Source organism: Pelobates fuscus, chromosome 1 (assembly GCF_036172605.1).
Source record: "Pelobates fuscus isolate aPelFus1 chromosome 1, aPelFus1.pri, whole genome shotgun sequence".
Taxonomy (NCBI): domain Eukaryota; kingdom Metazoa; phylum Chordata; class Amphibia; order Anura; family Pelobatidae; genus Pelobates; species Pelobates fuscus.
The window spans coordinates 448,215,651-448,235,669 of record NC_086317.1 but is presented as its reverse complement, the minus strand read 5'-3'; the positions used below and the strand labels follow the sequence as shown (position 1 = coordinate 448,235,669).

General features: G+C 39.9%; 1 protein-coding gene across 5 annotated transcripts in view; it reads left to right on the top strand.

Moving 5' to 3' along the window:
• Positions 1 to 17,597, top strand: part of GRIA4 (glutamate ionotropic receptor AMPA type subunit 4) — a 374,317-nt gene extending 356,720 nt beyond the window's left edge. For 2 of the 5 annotated variants that reach the window (XM_063430303.1, XM_063430267.1), the window contains exon 16: positions 15,926 to 17,597. In XM_063430303.1, coding sequence (XP_063286373.1) covers positions 15,926 to 16,090 — 165 coding nt within the window. In that variant the 3' untranslated portion in view covers positions 16,091 to 17,597. The remainder of the gene's footprint in view (positions 1 to 15,925) is intronic. The other 3 variants (XM_063430285.1, XM_063430276.1, XM_063430293.1) reach the window with 2 other exon arrangements.
• Positions 17,598 to 20,019: the final 2,422 nt, after the last annotated feature.

Here is a 20,019-nt window from a genome sequence, read left to right as displayed (position 1 = left end):
CATTCATCTTTCTCACTCATGAGAAAACTGAGATGCTTGTCCATGTTCCCGTTGTTTCCTGCTTTGATTGCTTGCTGGCCTGAAAAGTGCTAAGTCTGTAATGAATGCCTCCACCAGACTCCGTCAAATCTCCAGTAAATCTCACACCTCACCCCTTTGTCAGGTTCCTGTTTAATTTAGGAATCGGTTCAGAGTTTCCGTGCTTACTTTTAAAGCTTGCATTAACCATCTCCTCCCTCGTTAACAGAAAAGCTCCACCAATGACCTGTCTCTCTCAGCCTCACTAAAGGTGATTAGTATGGAGGGCACACCATGCATGAACAGTCAATACTCAGAGCCTACATTTAATCTTTTCTGGCTGTTAGTCCTTGTAGTCTGACCTACAAAAGGTCTATACTGTATAGAAAAGAGCAGAGAGGCTTGACGTGGAAATGACTGATACTGTAAAATGAATATACACAGGGTTTAGAAGGGAGAGTTTACTAATGGATTCTGTGTTTTAGGATTAACAAGGAGTTGGAGGATCAAGGGACAAATACGAGCAGGGATAAATTAATTAAAGTTATGAGGGTATAAATTACTCAATGCTTTTGTTGAGATTGTTACTTACCAATAGTCATGGTATGTGGTATTAAATATCCCATTAGTGCCTCATACTACATGCCAATGCCCTCACACTAGCTTCTATTTATTCTCGGTCTTAGCATCAACTGATGCCTATGTGCCAAGACTTTTTGTAGGCATGGTTTCACATGACTTCCTTTTACGGTAAATAGATGTGTTTTCTGAGTCTCAACGACCTTTCATGTTTTTTGATAGCTCCACAACTGAATTATCATCTAATTTGTATGTGATTACCGTATTGGTACTGTTTTTTTATGCTTTTGACGTTTTCCTGCCCCTTACACGTGTGTATTGTCATGGTATTGAGTGGTTTTGGTAACTATGACCTCTAGGATTACTTCTGGTCATATTATACTGCTCAAATATTAATTTATTCTAAGGTAAAGAGTAGGTTGCTGCAGTTTCTGGAATTAGAATACATATTTTACTATGAAACCATTGAGTGATATCAGTTACCACTTACATTTTGGAAATAAAAAACAACAGGATATAAGTGCACTGTAGGTGAAGAAAAATGGATTCACTTTTTCGATGCTACATTTATTTTATGAGCATTACAATAAGCACATGTTTCAGACTGCAGTGATCAGTGACTTAACTAGTTATGCTTCTAAGTCATCCTTCTCCAATTGTTTACTTAAAGGGTTACTGCAACCCCTTATAATTTTGTTTAATGAATAACTCCCTACTGGGTATTATTCTTTATGGTCCATCCCTCACGATCACAACACAAATAGTTTTTAAAGAAGTTTAACGTACCTGTGTCTGTTTAACTTTTGGTTTTTTTTTTGCAATTTGTCTGAGCATTGCACTCAAATCTGACCTTGGGGTGAATTTGCTGGGACGTCTACGCTTGAGAAAATTGTCAACTGTCTTGAATGTTTTCCACTTTTGAATAATCTTTCTCACTGTAGAATGATGGACCTTAAATTTCTTGGAAATTGCCTTATAACCGCTCCCAGTTTGATGGGCAGCAACAATTGCTTCTCTAAGATCATTGCTGATGTCCTTCCTTCTTGGCATTGTGTTAACACACAACTGAATGCTCCAGACCAGCAAACTGCTAAACTATGGCTTTTATAGAGATGGTCACACTTGTTGATGATTAATTAATAAAGGGCATTTGATTAACAGCACATGTCTGCTACTTTTAATTCCTATGGAAGCAATAATGGTGTACTTAGTTTTTCACACATGGCTTCTCCATTCGGCTTTATGTTTGTTAAATAAATCAGGACATGCTGTAATATGTCATGTGTTTTTTTTTTTCATCTGAGGTTGTATTTACCTAATTTTAAGACCGGTTAACCCCTTAAGACCGGAGGGCGTACTATTACGTCCTTTTAAAAGCGGCTCTAAACGCCGCCGGACGTAATAGTACGCCCTCCGGTTTTTAGTAACTTACCCGGTCGCTGGCGGTCCCACGCCGGCGATCGCGGTTCGGGGGACTCCCAGGGAGCCCCCCGCGGCACGTCCGCCCTCCAGGAGCCCTCCCGGCCATGTGAGAGTGAGGTCCTTGCGAGGACCTCACAATCACATGGCCGGTATAGCTGCCTGCTGCATTGCCAGCAGGGGGACCAACTGTAATGACAGTTGGTCCCCCTGCTGGCTGAAAATCAAATAATAAAATGTTAAAACAGTGTAAAAAAAAAAAAATTATATACTTAGATCATATATATATATTATATATATATGATCTAAGTATATATATACACATATACACACATACACATACACCGTCTAGGTGTATTTTAATATTAATATATATATAATTATATATATATATTAATATCAAATTACACGTAGACTGATACTGATTAAATATATATATAATTATTGTTATATATATATTTATAAATAATATAAAAAAAAATAATATGTAAATACGTAAAAAAATTAAATAAAAAAAATAATTAAAAATAAAATATTACAAAATATATAGATGTGTTTTATTTCGTTCTAACTGTATTCTGATATTAATATATATATATATTTATATCAAAATACACTTATAACGAAATAATATATATATCTATATACATAAATATATACGTATATATCACTATATATATACCTATATATAAATAAAAATATTAAAAAAAATATATATATATATACGTATATATACACATATGTATATATATACATATATTAATTCTACACATATATTTATGTAATAATTTTACATAATTAGGTATCCTAATTAATTATAATTAGCGGGACCTGCCTGACCACCCATGCCGAAAGTATAGGGAATTTAATTTGCTAGCACTATATTTAACCCTATAACTTTCCAAGACACCATAAAACCTGTACATGGGGGGTACTGTTTTACTCGGGAGACTTCGCTGAACACAAATATTAGTGTTTCAAAACAGTAAAATGTATTACAACCATGATATCGCCAGTAAAAGTGACGTTTTTTGAATTTTTCACGCACAAACAGCACTTACAGGGACGATATTATTGCTGCAATACTTTTTACTGTTTTTACTGCGAAGTCTCCTGAGTACAACAGTACCCCTCATGTACAGGTTTTATGGTGTTTTCAAAAATTACAGCGTCAAATATAAGGCTTGTGTTTAATTTTTTTCACATTAAAATTCGCCAGATTGCTTACGTTGCCTTTATGACCCTATGGTAGCCCAAGAATGAAAATTACCCCTATGATGGCATACCATTTGCAATAGTAGACAACCAAAGGTATTGCAAATGGGGTATGTCCAGTCTTTTTTAGTAGCCACTTAGTCACAAACACTGGCCAAAATTGGCGGTTTTTGCATTTTTCACACACAAACAAATACAAACGCTAACTTTGGCCAGTGTTTGTGACCAAATGGCTACTAAAAAAGACTGGACATCGCTTATTTGCAATACCTTGGGTCGTCTACTATTGCAAATGGTATGCCATTATGGGTGTAAATTTATTTCCTGGGCTACTATACAGTCTCAAAGGCAACGTAACCAATCTGGCGAATTTCAATTTCAAATGTAACACGCTATATTTGACCCTGTAACTCCCCAAAACACCATAAAACCTGTACATAGGGGGTACTGTTTTACACGTGAGACTTTGCTGAATACAAATATGTGTATTTTATTGCAGTAAAAGCAAACAGTATTATGACATTGACAGTTCAAATGTCATGAAGAACAAAAAAAATCAAAAAAAAACTTATTTTCTCCCATTTTTTTCATATTAAATTATGTTTCATAGCTAAATATTTGATATTAAATGAAAGCCCTGTTTCCCCTGAATAAAATGATATATAATAAGGGGGGGTGCATTTAATATGAAAGAGGTGAATTACGGTTGGACAGACATATAGCGCAAATGCCAGGTTTTGTTTACGTTTTGTTTCGTTCACAACTTGTACATTTGGCTGCGGTGTTAAGGGGTTAAGGAACATGTGATTGTTATTATGCCCGATATAAACAAAACATAATAGTACTTTATTTTTCCCATGACTGTATATATATATATTATGTATTTATTTACTGCTCCTCCTCTCTTTCCCTCTATCAGTTACTTTTTCTCACTTGATGAGTGTGAAAATGTGATGCAGGTATATATTAGGTGTATATTTTGCAGCACACTGATTGGTCCATGTTATGCCCTTTTGCTTCGGCTGATTCTCTTTCCCAAATCTGTTTTTGTTGAAGAAATTCAGAAGAGCCTAACCATCATATGGCCAAAATTCAGCTGTCCTAAAAATGTTTTATTTTTGGATGAAGTGGTTTGGTCTAAACAAATTTTGTTTAAGTCTATTTAGAGTCTATTTAAAATATTTTAGTACTGTAGGTATTTATTTTATTAGTTATAGGCTATATATCAGTAACAAGGAGAGAGGCAGATACAGCAGTCATTCAAATAGCAGCAGATTATTATTATTTATATATAATTAAAAAGTCCCAGAAGAATAAAAAAAGGGTATTTTTCTATAAGCCTTTGGGGAGGAGATGCTTTAGTGTAGATTAGTCAAAGGTCCTCCTTGGCATTCAAATAAATTAGAAAAACCAATAGTGTAATGCAGTATGATTAATATCTCAATTATGTGAAGAAAAAGAATACACTCACAAGGATAGAGCCTCCAATCAGCTCTTTGATAAGGCTCTTAGTGGTACAATCCCACTCAGGATTGAACTGGATTTTTTTTTTTTGAGTGTTCACAGTGGAAGTGGCATATGAAAGAAAACAAACAGGATATAGTGCTCACTGTTTCAAACCAATAAAAGTGAGTGGGAAAGTTTGAAAATTACTCACAATTTAAGGAGCACCTTATGTTCAATGATATCAGCTTAGGTGGAATGATCCCCACCAAGGATATATACGAGCCAAGGTAGATCTTGTGATGGTCCCTGGAAAGGCTCATTTAAGATGATCAAATAAATGCAGGATAAAAACTAAAAACCATAAAATGTTGAGGGTAATTATAATATTTATTGTAATATACCTCACAAAATTAAATGAAAGCAAATTAAAAAGTCCTTCTGAATAGTCACAACCAGTTTCGCCCTTGGGCTTTCTCAAGTGATTAAAAACATTAGTCCTGCATGTGGCCCTTTTATAGGACTTTTGAAATTAACAATTTTTTTATTTTATTTTTAAAGTCGCATTATTCTGACATCATTAGGTCACATGGTAACAATTTCCATGTGTATAGTATCAGATAATTAGTTGTGAAACCAAAGCATTTAAAAAACAAATCGTTTTATACATATATATCTACTAATACTATTAGGTCCACATTGTATATGCCAGTCATTTTATAACAAGGCAGAAGGCATATATTTTGCTTAAGACTTTCTTTACTTAAGCTCCACAGCAGCATAATTTTAACATAGTAACAGGATAAACCAATCAGAAAAAGGGAACACAGGCAATAAAAGTCCCTCCCCCAATCATCTTTTCCTCTTTCTTTGCTGCCCCACACCAGCACAGGTCAGAGTGCCACTGTCTCGCACTTTGTGGGGAATTACTGTATTTTATTTTATCTTGATTTTCTGATGTTTCTTTTATTCTGTCATTTACTTATTGTTTCCCTTATTTTATCACTGTTTTCTAAAGTACATCTTTTTTCTAATACTTATAATTTCCCTTTAGATTTTTTCCTCCCTATTTTTACATGAGTTTTAGCTCTGTTTTTCTCAAATGTTCACTATTTTGTTTTGTGTCTTATTGTTTTAATTGCATAAATTTTGTCCGTAATTGTGGCAGGCCTTTTGCCTCCCCGATTTTCCCGGGCTTTTTGGGACCGTGGAGAACGCCTCTGATGGTCCCGTCTACCTTGCGGTGGCCATTTTGGAACTCACGCAAGATCCCCAGTGGCCATCTTGTATCCCGCGTGCCTGCACGAGATCGCGGCGGCCATTTTGTTTGAGTCCGTGATCCGTGCCGGCTCTCTAGTGCCCGCTGATCCCCTAGCCCACGCCCGACTCGCGCCGGTTTCCCGCAAATCACTTGGTGCTATCTGATCCACCTAGCCTTACCTTAGGCTAAGTCATCTTTGTCAGTTATTGTTGTTTGCTCTGGGAGGATTAAGGTTATTATTTAAAGTATCTATGACTATTACATTGTGTCATTAAACTTGCTTGCACATTGCTGCGAATCAGTCTACATTTTGGTTGTCAGTATTTTATCCTAATTCCATATGTATTTAAGGTTCTTGCAGCAGTCTCACCCACTGTTGCCATCCTTACTTTACTGACTGTATTACAAAATTATTTATTATTTACCTGCATTACGCTACAGGGTTAGAGGGTGAGCCCCTCTTATTGGACCCTTCACTACAGCAGAGGGAGTACTACTGCCACTATACCTATACTGGGGTGAGCCCCCTTATTATTATATCTACACTAAGCCACTTCTACATCCTGGTGATATTGTAAGGTGTGAGCCCCCTATATTTATTCATGACCACCCTATCGGGTATATTTATATTGGTCACTGCATGATTTCACTGTCTCTGGTACAGCTATCTGATTGGCCCACTTTGTCTATGCCCCGTTACCTCCTTATACGGTCTATATATACCTGGATGATTTCTACTGGGTAAGCGACAATTATATATATGTGGCTAAGTTTATTACATATATGTTATTGTGGTCCCTATTTCTAATACTAGCCTATTCTACCACTCAGGGGAACTGGCTAAAGTTATGGATTCCGCCCGGGACCTAAATCTCCAGGCGCTTATTAACGCTGGCTGCTTCTGTTATAAAGGCCCTAGCATGGGTCCTTTCCTCGGATCCTAAGAACAAAGCCTCTTCTGAGCCACTACGCTCTGCAAAGGAATCTGATGTTGCAGCAAACCGCACAAACACTATTGGAAAGGGGATGGTCCAGAACCCTTAAACCACAAGGGTTAAGAGCCAGCAAAGTGCCCCAAGCAAAAGAATGCTAAGGAGAGACTCCAGGTCCGTCCTACTCTGTCTGAAGAAGAGGAGGATGCTTACCTTCCACCATCGACAGTCTTGGATGAATGATGAGTTGACCAGTCTGATGAGGAGGCCGGCTGGCCAGACCCAGGCTTTAGAGTAGCATCCTTCTCTGGAGAAGGGATCACTGATCCCGCTTTGGAGGATCCATCCTCCTTACCAACATCATCTGGTGATGCAGACGTTTTCCTGTATTCCACAGGCCAACCACTGTTTGTTCCATGCCTGATCTGTCATCCACACTCCAAATGGGAGTTACCGGAGCATCTGACACAATATATCCATTTTTAGATCAGACGACCCTTGGACCGCGAGGTCCACAAACAATTAAGAGTGGAATGTCCCAGACCATCCCTTTTGGACACAGTCGTTTTGACCCCGGAGTTTGACACTATGGTGTATACCTATTTGGTCAGGACTGGCCGTGACCCACAGAAAGGCATTGAGCGCAGACTCTGCCTGACCCAATACCAGTTGCTAGATGTACTAACACCAATAGCCAAAATTCTACTATTGGCTGATGAGGCCTTCTCTCTCAAGAGGGAACTTTAGACCTATCCGTGATCTGAGAATGGGCTTTAGGCTCCAAATGCCTGCTGGGCAATGCAAACGTGTCTCTCTGTACGGAGCGAAGGAAAGCAGTGCTGCTGTGTATGGATGCCAAGCTCTCCGACCTTGGCTCCAAAGACCAAAGGTCTGCTTGCCAAAGACTTATTGTTTGGAGAACTTTACATAAAAGAGCTCCAAAAACATGTCAACCTATGTACTACATTGAACAAGGCTCAATCGACCATGAGGAGAGTTTTTAACCCACTCAGGTTTTTGGAAGGGCTGGCCGTACAAGGGGTCATACTACTAGCTGATTCTGGCCATCAAATCAGCGACGATCCCACTCTCCAGCCTTCTTCCCGAACTACCACTCATGTGGCTTATATAATCACAGATCTGCCAGGGGCAGAAGAAGCAGAGCCCGAGGACGCATCAGACTACCTACAGGTGAGACATTCTCCTCAATACCTCTCTATGCTATTACATGAGGGTAGATTGGCCCATGTGAAAGACTCTGTCTTCAGATACCTAGATTCTAGATGCTGTTCAGGGCTACTCAATCGAGTTTTACTCCCTTTCTATCCAGGCAAAACCCCCTTTTGTCCAGTCTCTTCCAGGATCCAGCAGGCACTACTAGACTCAGAGACTCACTCCCTCATTTCGAAGGGGGCGATTCGAGTTGCCTAGGATGGCGGAGGATTCTTCAGCTCCATCTTCCTGGACCAAAAGAAATTGTGAGAGTTTCATCCAGTTTTAAATCTCCGTCATCTGAATGCCTTTGTGGTTTACAGGCACTTCAATATGGAAGGCATTCATCTCCTCCGAGATATCCTATGTCCCGGAAATTGGTTCACTCGTCTCGATCTAAGTCAACGCTTCCTACGATTCCTCTGGAAGGACCAACCCTATCAATTCACAGGCCTACCGTTTGGCCTCAGCTCCGCCCCATGGTGTTTTACCCAGCTACTGAAACCGATCACCGCACACCTCTGTGCCAAAGGTATACGTTGCCTAATTTATCTGGACAATCTCTTACTGTTTTGTGACACTGCCTCCAGACTACAATATCAGACAGACTATACAATAGACGCTTCTACTTGTGTCCTCCGCCTGCCACAATCAAAGATATCAGCAATCCGGAAAGAACTACGCAGAATTCTTCATCAGGAATATGTTGATCTTTGCATGTTAGCTCGGATTGTTGGTCTACTTTCAACCTCCATCCAGGAGATTTACCCAGGGCCTCTCCATTACCGGGCCATGCAGCGCCTGAAAGGTCAATTTCTATGAAGACACCCCTCTTATGACCAGATGGTTCTACTCACTTCAGAGGTCAAGGAAGAACTCCGATGGTGGCTCCTCCACATGTCTGCTTGGAAGGGCAAAGCAATCTTCAACCCCACTCCAGACTTCATCGTGGAGTCGGACGAGAGCCTTCAGGGTTGGTGTGCGACAGGCCCGACCATCCCCACGGGTGGCCCATGGACGTCGTCTGAGAATACTGTAACGGACCGTTTCAGCATAAAAGGGAATAAAATCCGTTTAGGCGATAATCCCCTTTTTGAGAGACAGGCACAGCTACTGCAGAACACCAAACTCCCGAACTGGATACAAGATAACACTCCGAACTGGAACAGCTGAACAAGAAAAGCATACAATCCGCTTACACTCCTGGCAGTCAGCTTACAATCCAATTCCCCCCAAGAACGAGACGACACTTCATTTTGAGGGTTAAACAGGAACTGAGGACTGGCTCATCCAGCCTGGCTTTTATTTCCAACTCACACATACAGGCCACACCCAGGGGGAGGCATAAAAGAACCAATGACATAGATGTTACATCCCACACCTCCCCTCCCCTTAGTGTGACACATAATCCCATTATGCATACAGTTTAAAATATACTTTTACACAACTTTCATAACTTTAAAACCATACATCACATTCACATAAAAATAGATATCCACAATCAATCCATTCAGGGGAACAACATATTAAAAAATGGCATGGATCAGACCAGGGGTTCAAAAGTTAGTAAAGTATCATTTAAAACCCCTAGCTTTCCAGCTTCCTTCTCTGTGCTGGAGAAGTAATCCAATTACCTCCCAGCACAGAGCCAGACTCCATTAACCACATGGTTACAGAAAGACATAAAAACACTTTAAAATACAGAAAGTTACTTTTTATCCATAACACACAGACATTTCACATATCCCCAGATAGCTGGGATCTGAGCGCACAAAACTACCGAATAGCGCGCAGTTCCTATTCACACAGTACAATTGCCATGGAGCTAAAGTCTTTCCCATAGTCTTTCATTATATGTATAGGCTCCATGGTATAGTTATCTGGGGTATCACATTCCCATAAAGTCTGGTCCATAGTCCAAAGGCAAGAGGCGGGCAATCAGCCCCCTCCAAGGACACGTGGCGAGGTCGGTTTCGCCACACTTCTCCCCTTTACCCCCCAGACTAACAGGGTATCTGACCTCCTGCCGGTCAGTGCCCTGGTTAGTCCAGCAATCCACCCACAAAACAGAAACAGCAGTACAGCCCACCCACAATAACTGGTTACTACACCTGGGTAGGGGAGAACTTTGTCCAGGTCCAGGTGTCTCACCACGGCTGTGTGGGGGACTGGTAGTCTGCCCTGGTGGGTTGCTGAGTGGGCAGAGACCAGCGGTACTCTGCCCTGGTGCCAGTACTACCGCGGAAGTAGCCTGGTTGGAGCCTGGTTGTGGGAGGGAGAGACCAACTGTCTCCCCTCTGGCTATACTGCTCTGTGGCTGGGGGACAGGACCGACCGTCCCTAACCCTTGGGCTGTAAGTGCAGAGACTACGGTCCCATCTGCACAGTTGTGGGGCTTAACATCTCCCCTTGGTGGGTTAGGCTGCCGCTGGAGAGAGGGTGTAACAAGCTCCTCCCTCTGGACGGTAATCTGCCGCTGGGGAGAGAGGTTAGCAGCCTGCTCTCCCTGCCACTCTCTCTGCTGGTGGAAAGGGAGACCAGCTGTCTCCCCTTTCATGCTCTTGTCCTGCTGCTGGGGTGCGAGACTGACGGTCTCTGCTCCCTGCAGGACACACTGCCGCTGGGGAGGAAGGACGGCACCTTCTGCTCCCTGGGGTACACATTGCCGCTGGGGAGGAAGGACGGCACCTTCTGCTCCCTGGGGTACACACTGCCGCTGGGGAGGAAGGACGGCACCTTTGGCTCCCTGGGTTACACACTGCCGCTGGGGAGGACGGACGACACCATCAGCTCCCTGGGGTACACACTGCCGCTGGGGAGGAAGGACTGCACCTTCTGCTCCCTGGGACACACACTGCCGCTGGGGAGGACGGACGACACCATCAGCTCCCTGGGGTACACACTGCCGCTGGGGAGGAAGGACGGCACCTTCTGCTCCCTGGGCTACACACTGCCGCTGGGGAGGATGGACGACACCATCAGCTCCCTGGGTTACACACTGCCGCTGGGGAGGAAGGACGACACCATCAGCTCCCTGGGGTACACACTGCCGCTGGGGAGGAAGGACGGCACCTTCTGCTCCCTGGGGTACACACTGCCGCTGGGGAGGAAGGACGGCACCTTTGGCTCCCTGGGTTACACACTGCCGCTGGGGAGGACGGACGACACCATCAGCTCCCTGGGGTACACACTGCCGCTGGGGAGGAAGGACTGCACCTTCTGCTCCCTGGGACACACACTGCCGCTGGGGAGGACGGACGACACCATCAGCTCCCTGGGGTACACACTGCCGCTGGGGAGGAAGGACGGCACCTTCTGCTCCCTGGGCTACACACTGCCGCTGGGGAGGATGGACGACACCATCAGCTCCCTGGGTTACACACTGCCGCTGGGGAGGAAGGACGACACCATCAGCTCCCTGGGGTACACACTGCCGCTGGGGAGGAAGGACTGCACCTTCTGCTCCCTGGGACACACACTGCCGCTGGGGATCTGGGCCGACTGCCCAGCATCCCTGTAGGGCCGGTAGAGAGACCTCGGTCCCATCTCCACCTGCCTGCTGGGGGCCTTTCCAGTACCACTCCATGCAGTCCTCTACTTTGGGTTTCTCTGGTTTGTGTTGGAGGAGGATATCGGCTACCTCATCTCCTTGACCATGTCTCACCATTAACAGGATGAAATCGTACTCAAGATCACGTGACCTCTGGTTCTCTTGAAGCAGTTGCTGCACAGCTGCATCAACAATCTCCTTCCGGGGATTCGGGCCATATTTGGCTATTCTTCTCAGTACCTCAGTATCAAAATCTACGCCTTCATATCGATAGAACATGACTGCTGGTGGGGATGCTGTACGGGTACTGGCGTTGCCCTCACTTTGTAAATCCAGGGGATGGTGTTACCTGTAGCTGTCCTTCTGGTTGTAGGAACGATCCCGCCGCTTGCCACCAATTGTAACGGACCGTTTCAGCATAAAAGGGAATAAAATCCGTTTAGGCGATAATCCCCTTTTTGAGAGACAGGCACAGCTACTGCAGAACACCAAACTCCCGAACTGGATACAAGATAACACTCCGAACTGGAACAGCTGAACAAGAAAAGCATACAATCCGCTTACACTCCTGGCAGTCAGCTTACAATCCAATTCCCCCCAAGAACGAGACGACACTTCATTTTGAGGGTTAAACAGGAACTGAGGACTGGCTCATCCAGCCTGGCTTTTATTTCCAACTCACACATACAGGCCACACCCAGGGGAGGCATAAAAGAACCAATGACATAGATGTTACATCCCACACCTCCCCTCCCCTTAGTGTGACACATAATCCCATTATGCATACAGTTTAAAATATACTTTTACACAACTTTCATAACTTTAAAACCATACATCACATTCACATAAAAATAGATATCCACAATCAATCCATTCAGGGGAACAACACACAGACATTTCACATATCCCCAGATAGCTGGGATCTGAGCGCACAAAACTACCGAATAGCGCGCAGATCCTATTCACACAGTACAATTGCCATGGAGCTAAAGTCTTTCCCATAGTCTTTCATTATATGTATAGGCTCCATGGTATAGCTATCTGGGGTATCACATTCCCATAAAGTCTGGTCCATAGTCCAAAGGCAAGAGGCGGGCAATCAGCCCCTTCCAAGGACACGTGGCGAGGTCGGTTTCGCCACAAATACCTTCCATATCAATTGCTTGGAGTTGATAGCAGGCTCCTTCGCTATACGCAGCCTGGTCGGCCATCTCTTAGACTGTTGCGTTCTTCTGCGAATGGACAATATCTCTGCCATCCAATACATCAACCACCTGGGTGGGGCCAGATCACACACCCTCTCCGAAGTGACAAAGGACATCGACAGTTTTTGCTTTCAATGAAACATCACTCTGTGGGTCAAATACCACCCAGGAGAATCAAATTTTAAATCAGACTGGTTTTCCAATGATTTCCAATGATTTCCAGGGTGCTCATACAGATTTGCCAACAACGGTTCTCTATCGTCCTCCTGACCAAACTTGGTTCCCAGATCTCCTGGACCTATCGTGGCAAGATCCATTACTCCTACTTTCTTGTCCTCCTCTGGAAATAGGAGGTGCTATCTCTCTGCCTGGAATGCTTGGTGCAGCTGCTGTCTGGAACAGGATCCCATTACGGCACCTATTGCACCTTTTTGATTTGGGACGCTCTTATCGCTCAATCAATTTGGTCCGTTTGGCTATTTCAGTGGGTCATGTTCCTTCACACGGCTTCCCTATCGGCCAAGACCCTCTGCTCTGAATACTCCTATGGGGCATCAAATTAGCTTGTCCCCCAGCACCGAAGTATTCACACCTGTGTGACGTCAATGTCGTCCTCCATTTCCTCCAAAATTGGCCCGATAACACGGATCTTTCTCTTTGTCAACTTTCGGCAAAATTCGCCTTACTACTCTGCCTCATATCCTTTCGCAGAGTTTCCGATGTGCGGACTTTTGACTATGATTCCTTCACCTTCTCCCCACAAGGGGTTACCTTCTCCATATCCCGACGTACAAAATCCGATTCCTCCATGGTTTTATATCTGTATTTTCCCAATTTCTGGAAATTATGTGTGGTGTCTAACCTCTCTCAGCCATTCCTCCCCCTTAATCTTGTACGTTCGCCCACATTCCCCAGTCTCAACCCCCACCCTGTCATGTGGGATCAGATGCTTACTCTCCTTAGCGGGGGTCAAAGCTTCCTTTGGGGCGCATTCGGTCAAGGGGGCAGCGGCCTCAGGTGCATTTATGGCATGTGCTGCTCTACATGATATTCTTAAATCCGCAGATTGGTCTTGGGAGGAGACGTTCTACAATTTCTACTTCCGTATGGCTGTGAACGCTTCCTTAGCCTTACTTGCAGAGCGTTAAAACAGCAAAATATGAAGCCTCCTGTCATGTTATAAAATTGTAGATGTTATTGTTTTATTAACTTTCAAGTTAACTAAAACTGGGTTTATTAAAGGTAAAGTTGTAAATGTAGATAAAGGTTTACTTGTTAAATGTTTACAGTATACAAAAAGTAGTGTTTGGAATGGTAGCACATTGTAGAACAGTGCTTACCAGCTTCATTTACTTCAGTAGAAGACTGGATTTGTTGAACCTATATGTTTGGGGTCACATAATATATAACTGCAATTTTATGTACTCCAATCTCATTGTATCCCGTTATTTTCCTTTAACCCCTTAAGGACACATGACATGTGTGACATGTCATGATTCCCTTTTATTCCAGAAGTTTGGTCCTTAAGGGGTTAAATCACCTCACCTCTTCTAAATTCCATCCCAGCCCCTTCCCTCCTACTTCCATATCCCCTTGCCTTTTCATTCCTCATGTATTCATCCCTCCTCCCTTTCCCCTTTCCACACTTTTTCAATCCTCCCTTATAGTCTTGTTCCATCTCCATTCTCCTTATTCATTAGATCCTTCCTAGTTTCATGTCATCTCTTATCTGTCGCAAAATGTCCCTCCGTATAATATTTCCCCTTTCAAAATCTCCCCATCCAAGCAAACTCTCATCCCTCCTTTGGCCATAAAATCACCCTTCCGCTGTTCATTCTACATATTCTTTTCCATAAACTATTGCCTTAATCTCCCACTTTTTAATTCATCCACACTCTTCTCCTTATTTTATTGCCTTCTGTTCTCAGTCTCTTTACTTTTATATTCGTTCAACCCTAATTCATGTCCTGTTTCATTTTCACAATGTCATTTGCAGACTATCTCCCTGAAACCCTTATTCCATCTATTGTACCTGCATCATTAACTCCCAAAATTCCCCTTTATCTTTTCCTCTCCATTATCTTATTTAAAGACTTGTCAACATTCCGATGAAGGATTCCCAGTAGAATTCTGTAGTAGTAGTGGACATTTTTGGTAAGGCAGCCGATCGAGCTTCCATTAGGGTTGGAGCACTTCTCTCTGCTATTTTCCAGCAGTTGTTTCCAGGTTACTGCTTCAGTTGCTACCATTGCTATCTACTCTCCTTCTCCACTAGCAGCCTGGACAGATTTCACAGGTGTCGGGCTCGATGTGTGAAATTCTCTCACTTTTTCTCCCTGATCTCATATCTGCAAGAATAGACACATGTCAAATCCTGAATGCTATAATGCATAGGGATTATGTAATTTCAGTGAATGATGAGGTTTTTTTTCATCTTCATATCCATCCCACACGCAATACATTTATTTTACTGAAAAATATGCCATAACATTTTGAATGATGTTATCAATTCTATTATATTTCTGTAATAATAAAAAAAAACTTTATTGCATTTATCAACATATACATAAATGATATGTAAAGGAATCTATAACTCTTCAAGAGATGTTTTAACAGTTATGTATAATGATTGAGGTTTACATATTATTGCATTTAATTATATAATAATGATAATAATTTAGAATAAAATGTAAGATCCATTTTTTGTGTTTTTCAGGGATTGTTTTTTTTTCATTTGCAATACATCTCTTAAGTGGTTAATTTATGTACTTCAATCATCTTAGAACTATGGAAAGTAATGGATTCAAATAGTGGGCAATCATCTAACTAGTCTATAAAAACATATGAAATGTAGATAAGCCAATAACTAATACTATATGATATTATTAGCTAAACCACATTCTTTAATTTTTTTTAGTTTTTCCAATTTTGTCCATTTTTCCATGTTTTTACAAATATAACATAAAAATGCAGATGTCTAATGTAAATCTAAGTAGCTTGATGTTTATCTATAGTACACCACATTAAAGAAGCGGGTATTGTAATGATTTTATTATTCTTTTCCTACTTTCTTTCTTTTCATGGTTCTTAGCTGACCTTTTCTGAAGCCATAAGAAACAAAGCCAGATTATCCATAACGGGGAGTGTAGGAGAAAACGGTCGTGTCTTGACTCCCGACTGCCCGAAGGCCGTACACACTGGAACTGCTTTTAGACAAAGTTCAGGATTGGCTGTAATTGCATCGGACCTACCATAAAAACCAAATAATTTATTGAGTGCCTTAATTAAACACTGTTGGTGAGTGAAAAACAGCACAGACTGTGAGTCACATCTTGGATAAATCACTGAAGACCTAGAATTATTGCTGAGATCGGGAAGTACGTTCAAATGCGCCAAACATCATCAGCAAAAATGTGTGCATGAGCTCTGCTCGGAAACCCAAACTCAGATTTTATATCAGGAAAAATGCATAATTTAGTTTTATGGGGGGAGGGTGTGGGAAAGAGTGTACTAGCAGCAACAAATTTATCTTGACGGGACTATAATCTAAAAAAAAAAAAAATAACTCATCTATTAGCTCATTAAACTGTGAAAAATCTGGACCAGAATGGACAATACGTGCTCTCTGTTCTAACAAAGAAGGAAAATAGCTATAGAAGTCGCTGAAACTACTAACCAGTATCTCGAGAATCTCCATACATATAACGGATGAATATCCAGTTTATTGAAATAGATCTCTTAAGAAAAACTGTGATTAAAAATAATAAACATGTAAATCCTGTGAAAATTAAATTATTTACTTTTTCTTTGAAAAAAACAAACAAATAAAAAACGAAAGGATATGACATGCTTGCTTTTTAAACTGATACAAATTTATTAGCGTAAAACACACAGTTCTTTTTTCTAACCATTTTAGGGAACCGTTCATTGCAATAATTGATTAAAAATGCCATCACTGTAATAAAAATCAGAGCATATTTTTTAATAATATTTGTGGATCATTTCCTGCTATATTCATTGACACATTCAACACACACGTGTCTAAGTCATTTATTTAACCACCACATATTAAACTGTTGCATAACATCAGTCAGGTGTGTAAAGTTAATACAGTTTACGGGTCATTCCTGTTACTATAATTATTTATGATCTTGTTATGTGTAACAAATCTTGGTTTTGTACCCTAAAAAAAAAAAAAAAGAATAAAATAAAGAGACATTCTTTTAATATGTTCAGAACTGTTAATCAAGAAAATGTAATTCTAGAATCCTGGAATTTGTAAAAAGGGATAGTTAATCTAATGTAATTGCCATGCAAGGTAGTAGTGCAGGTATAAATTACATTATTTGACAAATCAGGTTTTTTTTTTATAATCACTGTGATATGTTTATTAAGCTTTTACCATGTTATTGTTTATTTGTATTGTAAATACGTGCCATATTTTTGGAACTGTAATTCACTTTTTTTTTTCCTGCCAAAAAATGTACTTTAAAACAGAAATATTGTACTGTTGAAGGATGTGTTATGTTTTAATTTAAGAAAACGAGTTTAGGTACCCTAAAATATACTTTATCTAACATCTAGATAGGGTATTTACAATTTTGCAGATATGCTTGTCTGAGTAAGGCTATTTGATATTTTGTTTTGAAGACATATTTTGGTATAATAAAGATGTTTATGGGAGATATGTAGTGAAGAGAGTTATCTCAGTTGGTTATGTCACCAACTGCAGCACATGTTCAGACCTAAAAGAATTCTAAAGGGCGATAAACAGAGTTGGGTAATGATAGCATCTACTAGCTAGTTGACTTAGTCCAAGAATATTTTCCAAAAAACTAAAACCACTTAGGGAAAAAGAGCTAAATGTAAAGGTTATAGTCCTATCATTAGTATTAATATTTTACATAAAAATATATATCTCTGTATTTTAGCATTACATATTGAATGTTCTTGTGTATCATACATAGGGAAATAAATTATACATTTAAACAAGGAACCAAAATACTGGGGTGAAAAAATAAATGGAGCTAAGAAATATATTTTTCTTTTTTTTTTTCTTTATCATATAGGAAACAATTTTCCATTATGTGATAAAAAAGAAAATATCTCACTACTGAAATGGTTAAGGTCGGATAAATACTAAAATTAAGAAATTCTTGTACCAACATAAACCTTTAGAAAATAATTATTTTATTATATTGTAACATGTCTATGAAAAAATATATTTTCTTTGTTTTATTTTTTATTTAATACACAAAATACAGTATGTATAAATATTAGTTCTGTTTTGAAATGTATTAAGTATATGTAAATTATGTCACGCTAAAAAGATGGTGTGCTAGGTACACATTTTAGGATTATGGGACAGATAAGTAATCATTATTTCTTTCTACTCCATGTCAAATTTAACTGTGTTGGTTTGCTTACTGTGAAAGCTGCTTAATTTACATTCCCTACATTTTGTAACACGAATGGTTTATATATGGAGACATTATAATCTTTATTTCTGATAGGTATCAAGTCGAAAAAGAAAATTAAACATTTCGTATCCATTGGATTTAAAAAAATTATATTGTATCTTTTTATGTTTGGCACATATACCTTTAATTGGCAAATTTAATTTAATGAGATCTCTGCTAATGATCTGCCTGTGCTACAATAAATGTTTATTTTATTTGTATTCTAAGTCTTTTTACTTCAGGCTGATAGTATTTCTATCCTCTTGAGTAGGTTTCTAGCTGAGATATATGGTTATTCAAGGTCATCCTACATTACGGAACTGCCTTGTCCATTACACAGAATATGTTTAAAAGCTCAAAAGCTTTTATAGACTTTTGTTGTTGCTGTATGAGTCATGTACATAGATCTTGAATAAAATATGTATTTGTTTTGTTTTTACAAATATAGGTTTGTAAATTAATTATGCCTTTTTAGCTTGTAAAATAAGATTAGATTAGATTTGAATTATTAACAGGATAGTACACAACATAAACAATGTTTTTTTACAATCTAAACATCATCAAAATCTACCTGTTTCCGCCTTTAAATGCAACTTTAATTTGTTTGTTTTGAAAATCCAAAATGCTTTTTGATGAGAGTGAATATGTATTTAAAGACACATACAAGAGCCCTGACATGTTATTGTCATTTGATATGACATTTAAATTAGCCTGGTGAAAATATATGTATGACTTGACATATGAATATCATATACTATATTAAAAAAGTCATAGTAACACAGCGGTTCCAAAACCAGTCCTCAAGGATCCCCTACCAGTCCAGGATCTTTTCTAAAAACACCTTAGACACAACTGGGTAATCACTAAATCCTGGACTGGTAGGGGTGCATTGAGGACTGGTTTGGGAACCGCTGTATTAAGATTAAATGTATATGTTATGTTACCTAGGCTAAAAAATTAGTTGTTTTTTTTAAGAGATGTTTATTTTTGAAATGTATGTAGAAAAGTAAAAATTGTCTACATATGTGCTGGCAACATATAAATTTATAGAACTTTATCTTAAGGTAAGTCTTCTTCAATAAATGGGTGCATTTCCTTTATGACTTGATTACAATATATATTAATTGTCATTAAAAAAAATTTCATATAAACTTACAGAAAAGAAAGATAAGCACATGAAAAACCATTGTCTTCTCTGTTGATGCTACCATTTATTATTCTGGTTTAAATGTATAGTATTTTATGTTCTACATGACAGGTTTTCCTTCTTTCTTTTTTATATACTTCTTTAGAACTCTCCTATAAATGTGGTCATTGATATCTTCAGAAGCTAAATGCACATTGTTATAAATGAATGTTATGCAGACCTTATAACTGGGTGAGGGACAAAACCAGAGAATGGAGGATCCCAAATGCATTCCAGACTCTTTAAATGTGGCTTTACATTATCCTTCCCTTTCAAGCTAATATTTCAGTTTTCTAGGAACAGTTATGGAAGAAGAGCATGGAACGCTTATGTGAAAGCCTGAACATGAACATCAGTATCAGGAAACCACATTATTTCCTCTTGGTTACACTAGTCCACCGAGCATGAAATGAAAGATGTCAGGGATCATGTTTTTTGTACCTAGGAAAATACCAGTTTGTCTTCTTTAGTTTTTATTGAGAACAGTTAGGAAGACCAGCATAACATTTAGGTGACTAGATCTTTTGTTTTAGTTCCAGC